Here is an 18,799-nt window from a genome sequence, read left to right on the forward strand (position 1 = left end):
CGTTGCATCTCCTCCCAGCCGCTCACTGCTCTCTTTCTTTTCGCTCGTTCGCTCGTTCGCTCGTTCGCTCGTTCGCTCGTTCGCTCGTTCGCTCGTTCCCTCGTTCGCCTGTCGGAGTGGTAATAATAATAATCATATCCTCCTGGCCGCTCCTTCTTCGTCCTTCTTTTTGTCCCTTTTTATGATATATATTTCTTCGTACATACCTTCGTTCGTCGCAATCTCAGCTATCGCCAATTGACCGCTCGATTCCTTCAGCGACGCCAACGAAGACACGGTCCTGTCTAAACATTCATTTACCTATTGATCAAAGCTATTGACTTTACGAACTCTTTTTTTACCCTTCTCGGCGATGAACTACAGCTCTATTCCGTTTACGATGTCGCATTAGAACACCCGGTATTCAGTACGACCAGCACGACCAGCACGACCAGCACGACCAGCACGACCAGCACGACCAGCACGACCAGCACGACCAGCACGACCAGCACGACCAGCACGACCAGCACGACCATTGATGAGCACATGGAAGACTCGAACAACTTCCTCGGCAGGCGAATCGATTCTCGCGTCTCAAAACATGGTTTCTCCTACACCACGAACCCCAGGGCGGAAACCGTTACATGAAAGGTCCGGCTCGCAAACCAACATAGCTGCGGTGCGTTTGGTACCAGCGACTCCTCCGCAATTACTATGGAGCAATACCCCTTCTGAGGAGCGAGACGACATCTACATGCGGACTGCCCTTCCGACACATCCAGCCCATCTTCTCCCCCCTCCAGACGCCGGCGCTTCATTCTTTCAGGAGTCGGCGGCATTGATCCAATCCGCAGACCCAGTTTCGGCCGCCCAGCCTCTGGCGAAACAGTTGAGGGGACAGGGGCCTGCTTTGACCACAACGTATCAACCTCGCCAAACCTCAAGGAGCACCACCTCGACCCCTTCGAGCTCTCGACAATCGAGTGTCAAATCCCTGCAGCGAAAGCGGAAGCAAGTTAAGGTCAACCCTGACAAAACCTTCTCTGTTTTAGAAGTTGCCGGACAAGTCGAATCGACTAAACCAGACGAAAATGGATACAGTTCCTCATCCTCTACACTTAGCCGTTCCACGTTTGATCGGGTATCCTCCAGGACAGACAGCTTCGCCCCACGGGGTGCCTCGGGAGCAACATGGAAATCAGAGATTACTGCGACAACTTTAACTACCTCTTGCACTCCGAGCCCAGATATGTCGATTAAATCACCTACCTTTGAGAGTAATACGCCCTCGTCGCCTTGGAACTACAAGCTCGTGGGAGGGCTTCGAAAAGTTCCTGGGACTCCAGACCTGAAGCAGAAGGTTGAGCTATTATCAGACTCACCGCCGTCCTTACCGGACTTGCCTGAAATTGACCAAACGAACGAGCGGGAGTTATCCAACAAGCAATCTTTTCAATCCGGCGTGACTACGTCGACGACATCAGATTATAGTAATTGCAACGTTTTTCCAAGCTCACCACCATTGCTAGCGACAGCATCGAGCCCAACTCCATCCATCAACTCCGACCAGCAGATTGCACTTCCGTCCTCACCGGGTTCATATGTCGAAGAGTCCACTGTCCTTCACCATCAGCTTCCACCTTCCAGTGACCAAAACTACGAAATACTTGGCCAATCATCTACTGGATATTCACCATCCTCTTCACAGCTTGAGCTATGCAATACCGAGAGCAATTACGAGGTTCACGGAGATCTCTCCCCATCCCCGTCAACATCTTTGATCAACCTTCCTGCCCAGCCGCAGCAAGCCTACTCTCGAGAGTCATTGGTTATACCGCCTTTACAGCCCAAGGCAAAACGATCTGCTGAGCGATTTGGGTACTACAAGAAGCATTCACGAGAGTCGCTTCGGACCGGATCGTTAACGTCCATTACATCAGCCTTAAGTGACGACTTTGTTAGGGCACTTGCGACTGGTAGGCAGCTGACCCGCGTACCGAGCCTGAAAAATATCCCAGAAACCAGCCCATGGACAAATCCGCTAGCTCTCAACGCAGTGAAAACACACATGCAAGCTTACCCGCACCAATGGAGCTCACAGCTTTCTACTGTGGCCTCAGTGTCAGAAGGAGGCACCGATCGAAATTCACGCCAATGGTCAGAAGCAAGGCGAAGCAGCGGGTTCGTGTCTCACACCCGCCAAATCCCCAGCATTGCCTCCACCATTTCTCAAGATGAAAGACTTCGCGACAGCAACTTGCTAGCATATCCTCAGCCAACCTACTCGCCGACTACCCAGGAAGCGCTTGGGCCGATGACGAGAATGGCTGAAGACCAAGATGAGTATGGCGACAAACTTACAGACATGCCAATATTGCACGAACGGCCTTCGAGAACGAAACTGTCAGGATTCTTCAACATCCCATACGATATCGGGCGCAACAATAGCATGCGATCAATATCCAGCTCGAGAGCGAACAGCGTACTTGGGACCACGCTCCCAACTTGGGCCCAACTATACTACGGCAGCGGCGAGTGGCGATACCTCGAGGCGCCTGGTAGCTCGTCGGAAGCGTCTGATAACAGGCCCCCCAGCTCTTACCGGAGCGGCTCCCCAGATACTACCAATTTTCCGGTGGGTTTATGTAGCCCTCGCCGACGACCAAGGGAGCTTCGTCCCCAGCGTGAAATATCTCAGAGGTCACACCACTCGATGGATATCACACCTGCGGACCCGCCGAACCCTGCGAACCCAGCCTTGGCTGGGAGTTATTTAATTGAATACTCCTTCAAGCATCGTGTTCGGAAGCCATCGAGTGTCTGGAGTCCACATCTTGCGCACGACAGGAGGATGAGTCGGCGCCAGAGTACTTGGGATGCCCCTTCGGTTGACTGGTCCCAGGGAGGGTTCAGCAGTGAGAAGAACGTTCAAATAATAATGTTCATTGTCGGATTTATAATGCCTATTTGTAAGTAGACCCGTTGGACTTTCTTTGGCTTCAAGCTAACAGTTTCTCAGCGTGGATGATTGCCGCGGTACTCCCCATCCCCCCAAGACCCGATTTTCCGGAATTGACGGAGGAGGATGCCAGAAAGAGCCGTCTGGATTTGCAAGAAGAGATGAATCGCATCTGGAGCCCAGTGGACGAGAAAGTATATCAGAACGCACGGTGGTGGCGGATACTTAATCGAATCTTCTCCGTTGTGGGAGTCGCCATCATAACTCTCATTGTTTGTATTTCCCTGCACGGTTCAGTTTCCATCGACTAACAGAGATACAGGTCGTTCTAGTTGTGACGAAGGCTTGAGAAAAGGACGTAGCGGGGTCCAATATCCCCGACCACACACTATCACATACTTCCCGCTTATTACCATATATTTTACATCTACAGCAGCCTCTTCGCCAGCTGTCTCGGTATATTTACCATCACCAACCACCAACCTGGTGGCTCATTCATTACTACATGATATTCAATGCCACAACGACGCGGTTACGTCCGCACACGCCTTTCTTTTTCATGGTTCTACGCCAAGCTTTTAAGCTCAAAATATCAGGCACGGCTAACGCAGCCAAACTATTCCAACTTTCTTCACGATAATTCTATAAACGGACGAGAACGACGGAGTTCATTTTTTATTTTTAACCTTCTCCCAACCAAAACATCGTTTTGGGGCTTGGGCGGCCTTACGAAATTTATGGATGAGGAACAGATTTTACGTTTTTACGATTCACACTTTAAGACATTTTCATTTTTCTGTATCTATATTGCAGCTTAGATGAATATTACGAGTGGTTTTTGTCTCTTGATCTTGAGAATGTTTTGGTCTGTCTTGTCTTAGTTTCCAGCATGGGTGTTCGGCTGAAGAATTGGTGAAGCAGGCCAACCCACAAACATGAAACGTTCATACATATTTTGTGACAAGTAGCTTTATGATATAGCCACCTGCCAAAATGGCCTCCAGCGCTTTCGAACACAAGCTATAATAAGTTTCGCGTACTAAAGTTTAAGGGGCCAAGATCTTCAAACCGTCCTTATCGCCAATGCACGTGACGATAAATGCCAGATAACGCTCATGATCGACTTCAGAATATCTTCCCTGTAATTCAAAGAATACTACCCTTAATACTACACATGATACCCATTAGCAGACAGGATCTGGCTTTCAATTAAGCTGTTCACGACCAACGTCTTGGTACGATCTCATACGAACCTTTCAGCGATAAACTGTCGTAACTGTTGCAGAATGAACAGCTGTCCTCTTCCTCTGCCAGTTGGGAGCTTGGCCAAGTAGGAGTCGAGACAGCGATGCAGCCAGGAATGACCAGGATAGGGCAATTACCAGTATTATTGACGACATTGCTATCTTGCCTTTTTTCAGCCGTTGCAGCAGCAGGCACTGCGAGCCACACCGTTGTTGCAACCCCAATCTGGACCGGGACTTGCGAGTCGCGAATCATAAACTATGTCACAGCCCTGCCGAACTTTGAATCGGTCTGCTACCGGCAAAGGAGAAACGATACTACAGTGGCGAAGGAGACGGTTACTATAAGTAGCGCGACATATACAGTTGGAGGTGGTGGTGTGGAGGATGCAAGCATACCCAAATCGATTACTACCCAAGCAACGGGAGACCCTGTGGCGTCAGAGACGGAGATTGCTGCTGGCTATGAGACCGACGATGTTTTCTCCGATGCCAGCTTCCTCTCGTTTGAAGACTGGAAGAGGCAGATAATTGAGAAGTCCGAAGACGAAGTTGAGGGTGCCAGGGGCGGTGAGAGGCGGCGCAAACCAGAGGAGAACGAGGAAACGTTGGATACCCTTGGGGACTACGAGATTGATATCAATATCGAAGCCTTTCTTGAAGATAACCAGGGAAACAAGGGCAATAAACCAGGACCGTCACAAAGCAATGATAAATCCACGTATAAACATGTCCACACCAAACAGCCGGGCGACGAGAAAGTCGAAAAGCCGGTCCAACGCTCCAAGGATGCTGGGAAGACTTGCAAGGAGAGGACAAACTTTGCCAGTTTCGATAGCGGGGCACAAGTGATGAAGGCGAACCCCGAGGCAAAGAGTACATCCGCACTTTTGTCTGAGAATCGAGACGCCTACATGTTGAATACCTGTTCCGCAAAGAATAAATTCGTCATAGTCGAGCTGAGCGATTCCATTCTTGTCGAGACTGTAGGCCTCGCCAACTTCGAATTCTTTTCCAGCACCTTCAGAGAGTTCCGTGTATCTGTCAGCGACCGATATCCGGTGAAGCTTGATCGGTGGGTGGATCTGGGAACATTCGAAGCCAAAAACTCTCGCGAGATCCAGGCATTCCTAATCGAGGATCCTCGGGTCTGGGCTAGATATCTTAGAATTGAATTTCTAAGCCAGTATGGAAACGAGTTTTACTGTCCGATTTCGTTGCTACGCGTTCATGGCCGAACAATGATTCAGGATGTCTTGAGCACGGAGCAATCTACAGGAGGAGACGACGAAGAAGAAGCAGAAGATAATTTACGTGAGGCAGAAGGGGAAAATTTTGCAGTTGAAGCTGTGGCGGAAGTCATCAAAGAAGAGACAAACCTAACAGAAAGCGTGGAAGACAGAGCGACGACCCTTGAGGATTTGGTTGGTGCCTCTGAAACATTTAAACCCGACGTATCGAACAGCACCATCCTTCCAAACAGCATCTTGGAGAACGATCATATTTTTCTGAACGATTCCATGGAGTTCATGACTACGCCGTGGAGCAAGTATAACCTAAACTCGGGAAACATCTTTGGTGAACCAGTAGGGCTTGAGATGTCCAGCATATTGCGAAAGCCGCCGCCAAAGTTGCTGCCCACTACGACCATTGTTGCAAACAAAACATCTCCGGCGCCAACCTTGGATCCTCCACCCATCACGACTACTAACGAGAATCTGGTAGCCAATTCTACAGTTCCACCGACTCCTGAGGCTGCCCAACCGACTGTGGAACAAAGCGCTACCGATATTTTGACCCCGCCGATTACGCCAACGCCTGTTGTCGAAGCCAAGCCGCAACCGACAACTGATGTCCCTGTACAGGAGACACCAGCGAACTCCTCCGTGCCCCAGAATCAATCAACTATAGCACCCAACAAGACGTCAAGTACATCTTTGGCTCCAGCCTCCCAACCAACCACGCAAGAGAGCTTTTTCAAGAACGTCAGTAAACGACTCCAACTTTTGGAGCAAAACTCCACGCTTTCGTTGAAATACATAGAAGAGCAATCGAGAAACCTGAGAGAAGCTTTCAACAAGGTGGAGAAGAGGCAGCTAGCAAAGTCGACCACGTTTCTAGAGAGCCTTAACGCTACTGTGCTTGCCGAGCTTCGCCAGTTCGGCAAACAATATGATCAGATATGGCAGTCGACTGTATTCGAGCTGGAAAGCCAGCGCGATTTATTGAGTCGAGAGACCATAGCTTTAAGTTCAAGGCTCACATTGCTAGCAGACGAACTTGTATTTCAGAAACGGATGGCTATCGTGCAATCTGTCCTGCTTCTGCTATGCATGGGTCTGGTTCTGTTTTCGCGATTCCTACCTGGCGGAGTCGAAATGCGACAGGGTCGTGGCATGAGCTCAAACGTACAAAGGGAATTAGATCATAGCTTTGATAGCGTCTCTGGCGGGCCAGTATTGCACCAAGTATCCAGGTCACCTCAGCAACGACAGCCATGGGGCCACCGACATCAAAGGTCGGGGTATTTCCAGCCATCGATGGTTTCTCAAAGCCTATTTGACTCACCCGCCACGCCACTGTCGAACTTCTCTGAAAATGAAGAGGAATATAGACATCATGATGGAGAATATGCTGATGAACGCACAAGTGGCCAATTTAGTCGCGACTCTCCTTGTCCCGGCGGATCACCCAATGGCAGGCGGGTTGAGAGTTTGGATCCTGCCTACACCCAGGTTCCAATGGACAATCCCGGCGATAGTGGACTCCTCCCACCTTATGCTAGGTCGTATATTGGGCCGAACGGGAAGTTGACCCCGGAGTATGATAGCGACTACCAACAGAACTATCGTAGCACCGTATATGTAGACCAGGCGCACGGTTCTAGCAGTCCGCAGAACAGGGCTTCTCTTCAGCAAGATGGGGAAGTCCCTCGGAGATTCAGCATTATGAAGAAGCCTCTTCCTGCACTGCCCAAGTAATCGGAATGAGAGGATTCGATAGTTATATTTAAGAATGGGGACCATTGAGATGGGGGAATGATGATATCATTGTTTTAGCGGGCGTTTTTGGATAAGGGGGGGGTACGTTGGTGGCAAGTTGAAGTATATATGTAATGAGGATACGAAACATAATATAATCTCGTATTAGCCTTAGCCTACGAATAAGACACTGAAGTTATGTCTGTAACCACAACCTGTGAACTATTCTACATGGCTGGTAGCAATGATCATTCCCATAAGAAAGATACTGGGCTCGTCATTACTCAGAATGGCTGCACCTCCCTCTCAAGCCACTTCATCGTCACAGAGCCAGGCTCGAAGTATCCCTTCGTCTTGGCGAAGATATCAGCATGATACTCATTCAACCAACGCTTCTCCTTGGGCGTCAACAAGCTCTCATCAATGAGATTCCTGCAATACGGCACCATCGTGACGTGCTCGAAGCCAAGGTACGGCTTCTCGCCAAAGGTGTGTTTCATCTTGGCGTCCCTCACCATGATGATGTTCTCGATTCTGATCCCGAAGGATCCTTCCTCATAGTAGCCCGGCTCGTTGGAAATGACGTTCCCGATAGCTAGTGGCACCTCTGTGTACTGGATACGAGTGCCGATTCCGATAGGGCCTTCGTGTACATTGAGGAATGAGCCGACTCCATGGCCTGTGCCGTGGCGGTAATCAAGACCTTCCTCCTATTGTATGTTAGAATTCGCTCTCAGCAACTCAGGGGTGATAGGGTATGTCTTACCCAGAGGAACTGCCTTGCTAGTGTATCGAGCGAAAATCCGCTCGTACCTTTGGGGAATACGGCAGTATCTAAGGCAATATTTCCCTTCAGAACAAGGGTGTAAGCCTTCTTTTCCATCTCAGTCGGGGTCCCGAAATGGAGAGTTCTCGTGGTGTCGGTGGTACCGTCAAAGTATTGGGCGCCGGAATCGCAAAGGTATACCTCGTTTGGGTCGATAATCGAACAGTTTCCGGGTTCTGGCTTGTAATGAATGATTGCTGCGTTGGCTCCCGTCGATGAAATAGTATCGAATGAGAGACCAACGAAGTGCTTATGCTTAGACCTCATTTCCTCCAACTTATCAAGCGCCTCTACTTCATTGACTGTTGCCTTCTTCTCGATCAGCTCATTTTCAAGCCAAGCGAAGAACTCAGTGAGTGCTGCTCCATCTCTTATATGGCAAGCTCTCATTCCCTCCAATTCAGTCACGTTCTTCACGGCTTTGGCGTCCCCTATGGGACTTCTCACTTCATCCACGTTGGCGTCACCGCCGAGGGCCCGTTTTAATGCCCAGGAAGCCTTGTTCGAGACCATAAACTTCTTCACTTTCGCATCTTGGGTAGCAGGTTTAGATGAATCATCGCCCGAAGAAGCCTCCTTCGTAGTGGTGGCTTGGATGGAGCGGCCGAGAACAGCAGCATCCTCAAATATCGCATCATACGATCGTATGGAAATGCAATTTTGGGTGAGGCGATCTTGTGCCTCTTTCGACAATTTCGATGAATCGACATAAAGGGTTGCTGAGGTGGGTGTAATTATAGCGTAGGAGAAGAAGACAGGGTTGTATGGGATGTCGTTGCCACGAAGGTTGAAAAGCCATGCAATCTCATCCAGCATGGACACCACAAGGCCAGAGCTCTTCTTCTTGTCCAATTCCTTGCGAAGGTCTTCGAGCTTTGCTGTAACGCTCTTTCCTGAGAATTCTTCGCCCAGAGGCTTAACGGCCTGAGCGGGCTTTGCTGGTCGATCGGCACCCCAGACTTTGTCAATCAGGTTGTCTTCAACAGCTATTAAACCAGCCCCCCCAGCGGCCTTGATTTTATCAGCCAATTTCCTCGCATCAGGGGCCGAGATCACAGTCGGGTGAACTCCGACGGTCTTGCTACCCTCTGCCTGTTCTGCGGTCCACTCTTGCCAGGTGGGAACGTCCACCAGCCCTTGCTTGAGAAGGGTCCACGAATCGTCCAATTGCTTCTGCGCCTGGTTGAAGTATCTTCCGTCAGTGGCTAGGGCAGCCTTGTCCTGAGTGACAACGGCGCATCCGGCGGACCCAGAAAATCCACAGATAAATTCTCTCCTGGCATCGCAGGAAGCTATGTATTCGGAGGCATGGCTGTCTTCGGACGGAATAACTGTGGAATACGTTAGCTGCGTGCCATAGCCGCCCCAGACACTCTCATACTGTACACATCAACATTCTTCTCCTTCATCAACTGCCTCAGCTTGGACAAACGCTGACTCGTGTCTATGCACGCCATATCGGCAGACGCGCAGCTGGAGCTGAGGCAAATGCTGATATGTATTCTTTGAGCTGAATAATCGAAGGTATTTCGTGGCCTGGCCGTGTGTAAAACTCTGTTCAGTGGCCGTTGGAATCTCATTGACTTAATCCCAATCGTACTCTATTGTCCCGTCTTTGTCGTCGGTACTCTATATGACTATTATAAGAGTAGTAGCTAGACCGTGCTTACCTTTTCTGTGCGGTCCAGGTCGCATATACTCTGGCAGTTCTTCACTCAATTGATAAATCGAGGTGAGGAAGGATCAATCGTCGAAAAAGCGAGAGAGCGTGGGGTTACCATTACTGTACACCAGTTACGTTGAGAGCTCCACGTTTTCCCCGCCCTCTGCCAAGAGAAATGGGACAGGAGTGTAAAGGGTACTGTCGGCACGTGCCCTCTAATGTCACCAAAAGCGACGACATGTCACGGTTTCCGTATATCTGTTCTTGAATTCAAGATTGACAGTGCTTGAGTATTCCAAAAAGATATATATCGCCTTTGATTTATAAATCTACTCTCTCTCTCTCTCTCTCTATATATACGCTCAAAAACAATGGCATCAATGTTTCTCCGACCAATGTTGCGCCCGAATACGTTGGGCGTTGGATTGGGCTTGTCCATGTCAACATTCGCCATCTACAGACAACGCCCAATGAAACTCGACTCAAAGCGACTCTTTTCCGAAACCCAGCAAACGGCCGCTCACAAACCCTCTAAAGGAAATGCCTTTATAAACCCAAGCAGCGTGAAGCAGATCAGCAGCGGAAGCGTATTCGGTATGGTCCCCATCGTATCAGTATCATTGTGCACGGCATCTCACTAAAGCATCAGGACTATGTGCTGGGCTGGCTATCAGCACCTTCTCACGACCTCTTGCACTATTATTAGGTTTATTAGTTGTTGGCATTCAGGTGCGTCAGGGTCTCAGCGATCTCCAAACATTGATCTAGTATCTAATTCGTGTTTAGTGGGCTGCAAGTTATGGCATCCACGTGCTGCCGTACGGTAAACTACGCCGCTATGTTACAAATGTTGATCTGAAGTCAGCCTTGAAGAGCAATGTTGCATTCAAGCTGTCCTTCGGTGTGACTTTTGCCATGGCAGCGTTCATGCATTTCTAGTTTCCAACCGTCTACCGCCAATCAAGGACCGGGCCAATATATCATAGATGAGACATAGATCCCTCACCAGAGAGTAGAATGGCAATCAAGTTTGATGTAACCGTCTCGTTCTCACGAAGTATATGCAAAATTTGAACCCCGGCACTCCAGCCACATGTTTTTGACAACCTGATTCGACTGTCTGGCACCTCGAAGACTGCAAACAATTAGAACACTGTACCCGTACAGATATTGGGAAGGCTTACTTCATAATCTTTTGCAAGAAGGCTCTTTTCTCGCCATCGCTAACCCGGTCGCTTGCGAAATTATTGCTGGAAAGTGCATTCTCAAGCCAGGCCTTGGACGATCGGTGCCGAGCAACGAACTTCTTCAAAGGGTCGCAGACTTTGTCCAACTCGCTTCGTGCAGCATTCCCGCTTATGTTATAAACCAATGCATCTGCAATCATAGGGCCGAGATGCTCTAGTGCTGTGTCAATAGATCTTTGGAGGTCTTCGTCGAGGTTTGCCAGTGACAAGAAAGATGACTTCAAATATGTTAGCACTAATACCACCAATGGATTCATATATCTTACCCAGAAGTCTGCTGCAGCAAATTTTGGGAGGGGATCTCTGCCCCTGAGAGCTTTCAATGCAAACATGAAAAGAAATTCCTGGGCCGTGGGTGGTTGCTCTATCAATATCCTGACATGAGAAGGAAGAAGGCGATACAAAAAGTCGATTCCGGCTTGTGCAATCTCGGGATCATTAGACGGATCTATAAGTGTCGGTCAGTCTTCGAAATCCAGAGTTTTAGGTATGCTATTTGAGCTTTCATCTTTGGTGGATGCGGGAAATGTACTTACCGTTTAGGGCCTGCAAGAGTGACAGCACCCATGTGCAGAGGCGATGCAATTCAGCATTGACTTTGCAAGTACTTTTTGTGCCCTGAACGCTTACAAAGGAGCATGCTGTGCTTATAATGACAACGAGTCGTGGAGTAGAGGGCCCCAGCTTTGTGAAGAAATCTACAATAGCTTCGGACGGAAGTATGAATGGACTTGGAGCACGTTCAGTGAAGCCAGCCCGGAATATGTTGCAGACAGATTCCAAAATTTCTCCGCTTTGAGGAAACGCGGCTAAAAGGCTCTCTATAATGGTTCGAAGATGGCTATTGGTAGCTGAGCCCGGCCCTGTGACCCAGAAGTTATCAATGTCGCTTGGGCTACCTTCTGATAATTCAAGGGGAATATCAGTCGGTGCCTGCAGACCCTTAGCGATACTACCAATGCATCTCAGGGTCTCAATCCCTCGTGCTTCAGCCTCATCGACGAAGCCAGCAGCACGAAGTTGGAGAGACTTCTGAAAATCAATTTCCACAGTCTTGAGAAGCCCTAGCAGTGGTTCTTGCTTTAAATGCTCCTCCGGGAGTGCTTGTATAACGGCACCTATTGCTCCAGCAATTCGCTCTTTGACAATAACATCAACGGAATGTGCTAGAGTCAGATCCGTATATTGGTGAACAAAGACCCCAAGTTCAGATGTTAAAGCTTGGCGGCACGAAGAGCAAAGTGATTGGATTGACTTTGAGGCCGTAGGAGCTAAAGCAGTGGTACTCAACGACTTGAACATGAAAGTCAGAGTCTCTGGTAAGTACTGGGTATGTGTTTTGAAGAACTCGTCGTATTTTCCAATAAGAGCAAGAGTCGCTTGTCTTGTACGAGTTGGAGAAGAACAAGTGGGGTCTGCGAGAATGGTGAAAAGTGCGGAGCTGATAACTTTTTCAAGAATAAAATCGGTAGTTTCATCTTCTGAAATGCAATCCGCAAGGCCACCAAGACAAAACAGAGAGGCTTCCAGTTCATACCATGCTTCGTTCTGCAACGAACGAAGTACCATATCGGCTAACATGGAAAATAGGGATACCCCTGTTAATGTGTATGAGGCTTGTAGAAAATCTATAACTTCCATTCGCGCGTCATTAAATCCAGTCTTGTCGCTAGAGGGCCAGTCGTCGAATGATTCTTCAGCTGGGGGGTATTGAATTTTCCGCCAGCAGCGCTCGATTGCCCGCATGACACTGACCCTGGCCGTAGAAAACCATTCATTCTTTTTCTCGGATGAATTTTCTTTCGGATGTTGTGTTTCATTTGACCCTGTCGCGCCACTGGCGGGTGGTCCCAGAATTGATATTGTCACATTCTCATCAGAATAGAGGGAGTCAATCATCACTTCGACGAATGTTGACCAGAACTCGAGAGCGGGAACGAATATTTGGTCTTCGGCGACAACATAACCCTCTGCCGATAGAAGCCCTTCGAGAGCCCCCAGAAACTGTTGAGATGCCGGGTCGTTTGCTTTCGCCAGCTCATCAATTCGTGCATCTCCCAGGGCAATAATAAAATGTCCATATTGAAGTGACTCAAACGAATAATCGCCTTGGATTAGTTGCTTGTAATGCTGTTCGGACCAACTGCTGTTGAAAAGCGAAAATAGAAGCGTGAAGTCTTCATCACTCAAGAACTTGGAGTAGTTGCCCAGCACATCCGCGAAGAGCTCAATGGTAACTTCATACATGTCCTCCTGTGGTAGACAGGTGATTGCTTGCTTTGTTAAAGATTTCAATGGTTCCAATGTGATGCCAGCGTCCACGTAAGCCCTATGTGAGAAGAGTACCCACGTCTAAAATTGTCAGAACTAGAATTATAATGGCTACAAAGATAGTAATCCTTGGATAAAATGCAATGATGGTGAGCTTAGCATGGTTTTCTTACCTGGAAACATTTCATCGAGTCTTGCCGTAGCTTTGCTGGCAGGTTTGCCCCTTCATGGACATTGGCAAGTCCAGGGGCTATGAGTGCAACGACATCCTGGGCGTTTTGTTTCATCCGGTCATGAAACTGGTGACTGCGGGTATCAGTAAGTAATTGTAAGAAACGTCCAGAACCGATTTCCCTTACTGTTTGATGTTGTTCCCATCAACTTTCTCAACTTCCTCGGCAAGTGTCGTGCTAAACCACAGTGCAGCAGACAGCTTCTCTTGAGAAAGGCGGCTAACTAGCTGGCTGGTCTCCGGCGCATCTTGTAACCTTTCTATACCAACGGCTTCGTCGGCAAATAAACAGAGAATAACATGCTTGACGCACAGCGCCCAGGATGCCGAAAAATGAAGGAAGTACACCACGAGGGTAGAGCACAGCTTCCGAAGAGCCAAAGGCCCTGAACCACGCCGTAGATACACAATCAGCCATGTCAACAGCTGGTTCAAAACAGCCTCAGCATCTGTGGCGCTCAATGACGCTCTATTTCACGGTCAGCCACATCCCAAGAAAACTATTGATGGGTTAAGTACTCACGAGTCCGTATTTAGTTTGACGGTAAATGTCAGGGCTCCGAAGAATTGCACTTTCTCATCAGAACTTTGAAACAAGCTGTTTGCAAGTTGCCAGCCATCAGCTGAGCGCTGTAGGGTGTGTAACGCCTCCTGGATATGAGCAATCCTCTTGGGGTCGCCCGGCTGGTACAGCTCCGTGACTAGCTAAACCCGTCATTTTCAGCCTTGCTCATCTAATGACAAAATAATGGATAACATACCTCCTCCACGTCCTTGAGACTCCCTGGAATGGGCGGTTCCATTGTCCAGTGAGGTTGTGGATGATAATTGAAGTGACTAGTGGGGTTGTTCGTTGAGCTTGGTAATACCAGCGCGCCCAGGGGATAGTGCAACGTTTTATGGCAACGTACAGTATAGTTCAACGTGTGGGATCATCACGAGTAGCTGGAGTGGGTTTCATAACATGCCGTAAGGCCTGGTGAAAGTTATAGAATTTCTTTGTTGATATTGGGGAAGCTTTTGACGGAAAGCGTGACCTTCCCCCACCCCCACCTTGGAGCCTTAGATATAAGGTACTAAGGTCTCGATACCAACCTCCTGTGTCATATGAGGAGACATCTGTTCATATTTAAAGAAATCACTAAATATTAAGTTATATATTAAGGGGGAAAATACAATACGGCTTCCTCGAGACAGCCGCTTCCATGGAGCAACTCAATAGTTTCAATATACAAATGAGAGTGGGCTTCAGTGCCATTATTTGAAGCTATCAACGAGACAAGTAGTTTCGGAAACTATCTGCTAGATAAGCACCTTATTCTGAATTCCTTTTGTTCCATGTGGTTCGTATCTCTGCTAACTTGCATTGTGCCAACGTGCATTGTACCATACAAATGGCCCAAAATGACTATTGTGATTGAAAAGCAAAAAAAAGTTTCAAAAATCCACGAAAATGGTTGAATGAAAGCCCAAGAGATCACATCTAGGCTGTTCGTTGTACATCAAAATATTCCACAAAGCGCCCAGAACTTGCTTGCATATGCAATACCAAAGTTCCTTCCCCAATGATGGAAGCGACCAGATGAGTAGTTGAATGTAAAAGAGCCACCAAAACGGTCAAGGGCAATCCTTGCAAGATTCGTCCAGAAAGAATTTGGCTCGATATTGAGTTGATGCCGGGCCAGATAACGGCATCTGACTGTTTGTACTATAAAGCAAATCGATTTGACCCCCCATGAGATAGTAAAGAGCATTTCCGATTCCAGCATGCTTGCCAGACCCCAAAGTGGTTTAGCCTTTCTACCAGTGTGCAAAGGGACACTCCAAAAACTTTCAAATTCCAGTAGCTTCGCTTGGGGGTGGGTTGTTGCTTGCGAAATTTGCTGTGTTCACATGAATTCCAAGATCCGCCAAGACACCAGATCATAAATTAATCTGTAATATATTAGAATAGCTTCCAGAACTGGACTTCGGAGACTTACATGAGTAGCGGGCAACATCTTGGTATGAAATCACATCTTCGAATTCAAACTCCTCAAGAGCAGCAAGGCGAGTACCTCTGTCGTATTGAGAGCGGCGGCGGCGTTGCTCGTCTCTATGGTGCTGCCCAGCACGTGGAGCAAACAGGCCTATTTTTTCTGTCAGATAGCTACATTTGTGGTTTGTGTGCTACATCATATCTAATACTGACCGACATGCTCAGCATTTTCAACACTGCGTCTCATTTTTGACGCATTGTCCGGAAGAGGAAAATCCTCCTCTTCGCCTCCACCTAGATGAGGAGGGCCTGTTCGGAAAATCTAACCGTTGTTAGATATATCAAGATTGATGGTCAACTATCTCACCTTGGGTCGGAATGATGGATGCTCAAGCATAACGGAGCTGTTGCGGAACTTCTGTACCAAGCAGTCCTTTCCTTGAATGGCTTCGCGGCTATTAGTTTCAAGTAGGAAAAAGATTTTGTTATACTTACTTGCATAGGAGACTTCGGCAACCTTGTCGCTATTGTACCTATTCCTGTATGTAAGTCAGTTTTGTTGTTCTTGACCAAATTTAATCGAGTGGGGTGGGAACTTATTTACCATCGTTGGCCGGCGCGTGCTTCCACAAACTGCGTCGCTTTATTAGCAAAATATAAATCAGAGTCACGAGCTACCTACAGCGATAATATGCCATGGCTGTTGAAAGTCAGTAATAATACAGAAAGGAATTCTCGGGCTGTTAAACTTACATCCTCAAAATTGATGAAAGCATAGCCAACACTTAAAAATTAGCTTCAGTACAAATAAATCTTGGGTTCGAAACTACATACTTGCAGTTATTGGCAAAATCAATTCGCAGATACATGAAATCATAGGAGCCGAAGCTGGTTTCATCGATGATTCCCTTCAGCATCTGCTGGTCGATCTTATTTGGGATGTTGCGAAGCATAATCTGTAATAATATGAGAAAGTAGCCTAGAGCCTGTTTGTAAGGAACTTACAGTAGTCCGAACGTCCAATCCTTGGCGGATTCTGCCCACGTCGACAATGTTGTGTTGTCCCACTGAGCTGCCAAATGGAGGGCGGCCAGTGCCTCGAACCGCGCTCTGGCGCACTGAATTTTGGCGACGCCCATATAGGCGCAGCTGTGATTGAGATTCATCTTTGGAGCTGCCACCATTCATTGGGCTGCCCGTATTATTCCAAGTCTTACCTGTTGGAGTTGTAAGCCTCGAATTGTCAGATGTAACAGAAGTGGCACCATATTGAGACGGAATGCCGTATCCTCCTGGGGTGTATCCTGTAACTGGAGACTGGGCAGATAAATATGGGCCACCAAGTGGCACAGTAGCGGGAAACACTGGGTTCACTGGAAATGTGGGAACATAAGAGCTACCCACGGGGCTCATCATCGTAGTAGGGTATGAAAATGGAACCTGCTGATTGTATGCTGGAGGGCTTGAGATAGACAGTCGCTCAATGCTTCCAATCAAGTCGTCATAGTCTCCACGGCCGCGGATTGGTGTATGCTGAGATCCATGTGGGACTCGGGGTGGTCGCTGGTCGATATCTGGCTTGTGGAGTCCGAGTTTAAGAGTTATGCCCTGCAGAAACTTAGCAGATGCCTTCAGGCCACAGAGATTGATCTTACCCTAACAGTAGCTCCGTTGAGTCTCGCAACAGCACGATGCGCAGATCCTACATCGCAGAATTCTACGATCATGCCGACAGCCCCAGCTTCAGTTGGTGCCTGTTTCTGGTAGGCATATACTGCTCCATCAATGGCAAGAAGATCCACAATAATATCTTCAATTTTGGCCCTGTCAAAACCTCCCACGCCAGGGAGCTTGGCAGTCAGAGAAACTTGGCCTTCATAAGCAGATACAAAGGCTGAGTTTGGGTTTGCTTTCTGCAGATGCATTTCTATTAGTGCTGAAAAAACAGATTGGCAGCTTATTACCACTTGCCTCGGCGCAGACACCTGGGGTGATGTATTCAACAGACCACTCAGGGTGAGAGATCTTTGCGTAGTTGTAGATGATAACTGCATCCTGGACATCAGAAAATCTCACTAAGACCTCGTTCGCAGTGTGATAGAAGCGACGTGTTGCACGCTCAGGGATTCCCTTCTCCTAAGACATGTTAGTAAGGTTGGATATGGTGGGATATTCCGCAACATATATATAAATTTGAGATGTTGCCTTGGTGACAATAGATTCTGTAATAATCTGTAACTTATGACACGAAGTGTACATGATATTTGAGCAAGAGATGACTCCCAACTTCATGTAAAACATATCAGTTGTCTTACATATCGGTTTGAGACAGCAAGTAAAACTGCTCAAGATCTCACCCGATTGTTGAACAAAAAGTAACAGTGAAGGAAAAAAAAGTTCCAAGAATTGAAAGCAACTTACTTGAAGGCATGTCTCAACTTGCTCTCTAGAGACAGTGATGTATATTCCAGATATTCTAAGAGCACGGGTAACTTGGGTATCAGTGCTGAAGATGCCCTGCTGTCCAATACCAGAGGCAAAGCTGTCGGTTGGAGATACTGGTTCCACATATTGGCTGCCTCCTTTGTTTGGTTTAGCTGTTTGGACTGTATCAGATTGTGGGGAATCTATATTACCTGTAAGAGAGTGCGTGGGGCCTTGGTTCAAGCGGACACCAAAGGGCTGGAAGCTGGATGCTGTGGCACTGAGCTTCTGCTCGGGGCCCAGCTTTGCATCAGGAGAGGTAAAGGGGTCTTTGTCCTCATACTTGGCCGTTGGGGTACAGCCTCCTGTAGAGCTTGCTGGAGAGGTTAGTCCCAAGCCGGATCCGTGAGCTACTGTTCCAGATGCGTCATCTTGAAAGAAGCCTGTGAAGTAATTTGTTAGGTTAGCATCAATGCAGTGGGAACTAATTGTCGGCCAATAGGATACAAACCTTGGTATGCATGCTTTGAGGTGGACATCTTGTCAGGTCTGCAGCATGCAGAATGTGGGAAGGAGGATATCAGGAAAGACACCAGGTATCAAAGTAGATCGAAGATACACCAATACATGGACACCCAAAAGGAGAGTTAGGTGATCAGGAAATAGATGTGTGATGATGGAAACTGTGGAATGAAGGAGAAGAATTGGAGATGAGGCCAATATGAAAGGGAGAATTTGGAGGAAAGGAGAAAACCCTGGGTTTTGGAATTTGGAAAGAAAATGGGGGGTTGTAAAAGTTTGTGTGTTGGAAGCACCTTGATTGCAGTAGACGCGACTTCCTCGCGAAAATGAAGCGATGAGATATAGAAGAAGAAAAAAAAAACAAGGAAAATCTCTATACTCCAATTCGAACTTGCGCCTCCGTTAAAACTTCTTTTATACCAGCTTAGTATGTTAGACACTATAGTGTTTCCCACATGACTTGAGTATCTTTG

The 18,799-nt window shown here is 47.8% G+C and overlaps 6 protein-coding genes across 6 annotated transcripts; 3 read left to right on the forward strand and 3 right to left on the reverse strand.

Moving 5' to 3' along the window:
- Positions 1 to 74: 74 nt before the first annotated feature.
- On the forward strand, positions 75 to 4,105 carry VC83_00531 (uncharacterized protein). Its single transcript, XM_024464222.1, has 3 exons — positions 75 to 2,948; positions 2,999 to 3,210; positions 3,261 to 4,105. The coding sequence occupies exons 1-3, from the start codon at positions 518 to 520 to the stop codon at positions 3,285 to 3,287; spliced, it is 2,670 nt and encodes an 889-aa protein (XP_024328250.1). The 5' UTR covers positions 75 to 517; the 3' UTR covers positions 3,288 to 4,105.
- VC83_00532 (uncharacterized protein) lies at positions 4,095 to 7,319 on the forward strand. The gene is made up of 2 exons (XM_024464223.1): positions 4,095 to 4,173; positions 4,224 to 7,319. Exon 2 carries the CDS (start codon positions 4,287 to 4,289, stop codon positions 7,161 to 7,163), a length of 2,877 nt encoding a protein of 958 aa, XP_024328253.1. The 5' UTR covers positions 4,095 to 4,173; positions 4,224 to 4,286; the 3' UTR covers positions 7,164 to 7,319.
- VC83_00533 (uncharacterized protein) lies at positions 7,320 to 9,925 on the reverse strand. Its single transcript, XM_024464224.1, has 3 exons — positions 9,371 to 9,925; positions 7,930 to 9,320; positions 7,320 to 7,873 (listed from the first exon to the last, which is right to left on the reverse strand). Exons 1-3 carry the CDS (start codon positions 9,567 to 9,569, stop codon positions 7,448 to 7,450), a joined length of 2,016 nt encoding a protein of 671 aa, XP_024328252.1. The 5' UTR covers positions 9,570 to 9,925; the 3' UTR covers positions 7,320 to 7,447.
- Positions 9,926 to 10,023: 98 nt separating this feature from the next.
- On the forward strand, positions 10,024 to 10,591 carry VC83_00534 (uncharacterized protein; the record flags this gene model as incomplete). Its single annotated transcript, XM_024464225.1, has 3 exons — positions 10,024 to 10,246; positions 10,302 to 10,381; positions 10,439 to 10,591. The coding sequence occupies 3 exons, from the start codon at positions 10,024 to 10,026 to the stop codon at positions 10,589 to 10,591; spliced, it is 456 nt and encodes a 151-aa protein (XP_024328255.1).
- Positions 10,592 to 10,702: 111 nt separating this feature from the next.
- VC83_00535 (uncharacterized protein) lies at positions 10,703 to 14,205 on the reverse strand (the record flags this gene model as incomplete). The annotated part of the gene is made up of 8 exons (XM_024464226.1): positions 10,703 to 10,787; positions 10,837 to 11,117; positions 11,166 to 11,347; positions 11,436 to 13,251; positions 13,344 to 13,476; positions 13,530 to 13,871; positions 13,926 to 14,107; positions 14,164 to 14,205. The coding sequence occupies 8 exons, from the start codon at positions 14,203 to 14,205 to the stop codon at positions 10,703 to 10,705; spliced, it is 3,063 nt and encodes a 1,020-aa protein (XP_024328254.1).
- A 438-nt stretch (positions 14,206 to 14,643) lies between these two features.
- On the reverse strand, positions 14,644 to 18,794 carry VC83_00536 (uncharacterized protein). The gene is made up of 15 exons (XM_024464227.1): positions 18,316 to 18,794; positions 18,017 to 18,247; positions 17,802 to 17,962; positions 17,352 to 17,516; positions 17,036 to 17,293; positions 16,386 to 16,988; positions 16,215 to 16,336; positions 16,134 to 16,164; positions 16,063 to 16,080; positions 15,985 to 16,013; positions 15,876 to 15,919; positions 15,748 to 15,827; positions 15,594 to 15,702; positions 15,385 to 15,531; positions 14,644 to 15,337 (listed from the first exon to the last, which is right to left on the reverse strand). Exons 1-15 carry the CDS (start codon positions 18,341 to 18,343, stop codon positions 15,333 to 15,335), a joined length of 2,031 nt encoding a protein of 676 aa, XP_024328245.1. The 5' UTR covers positions 18,344 to 18,794; the 3' UTR covers positions 14,644 to 15,332.
- Between the last annotated feature and the right edge of the window lie 5 nt (positions 18,795 to 18,799).

This window comes from Pseudogymnoascus destructans, assembly GCF_001641265.1.
Source record: "Pseudogymnoascus destructans isolate 20631-21 unplaced genomic scaffold scaffold_1, whole genome shotgun sequence".
Taxonomy (NCBI): Eukaryota; Fungi; Ascomycota; class Leotiomycetes; order Thelebolales; family Thelebolaceae; genus Pseudogymnoascus; species Pseudogymnoascus destructans.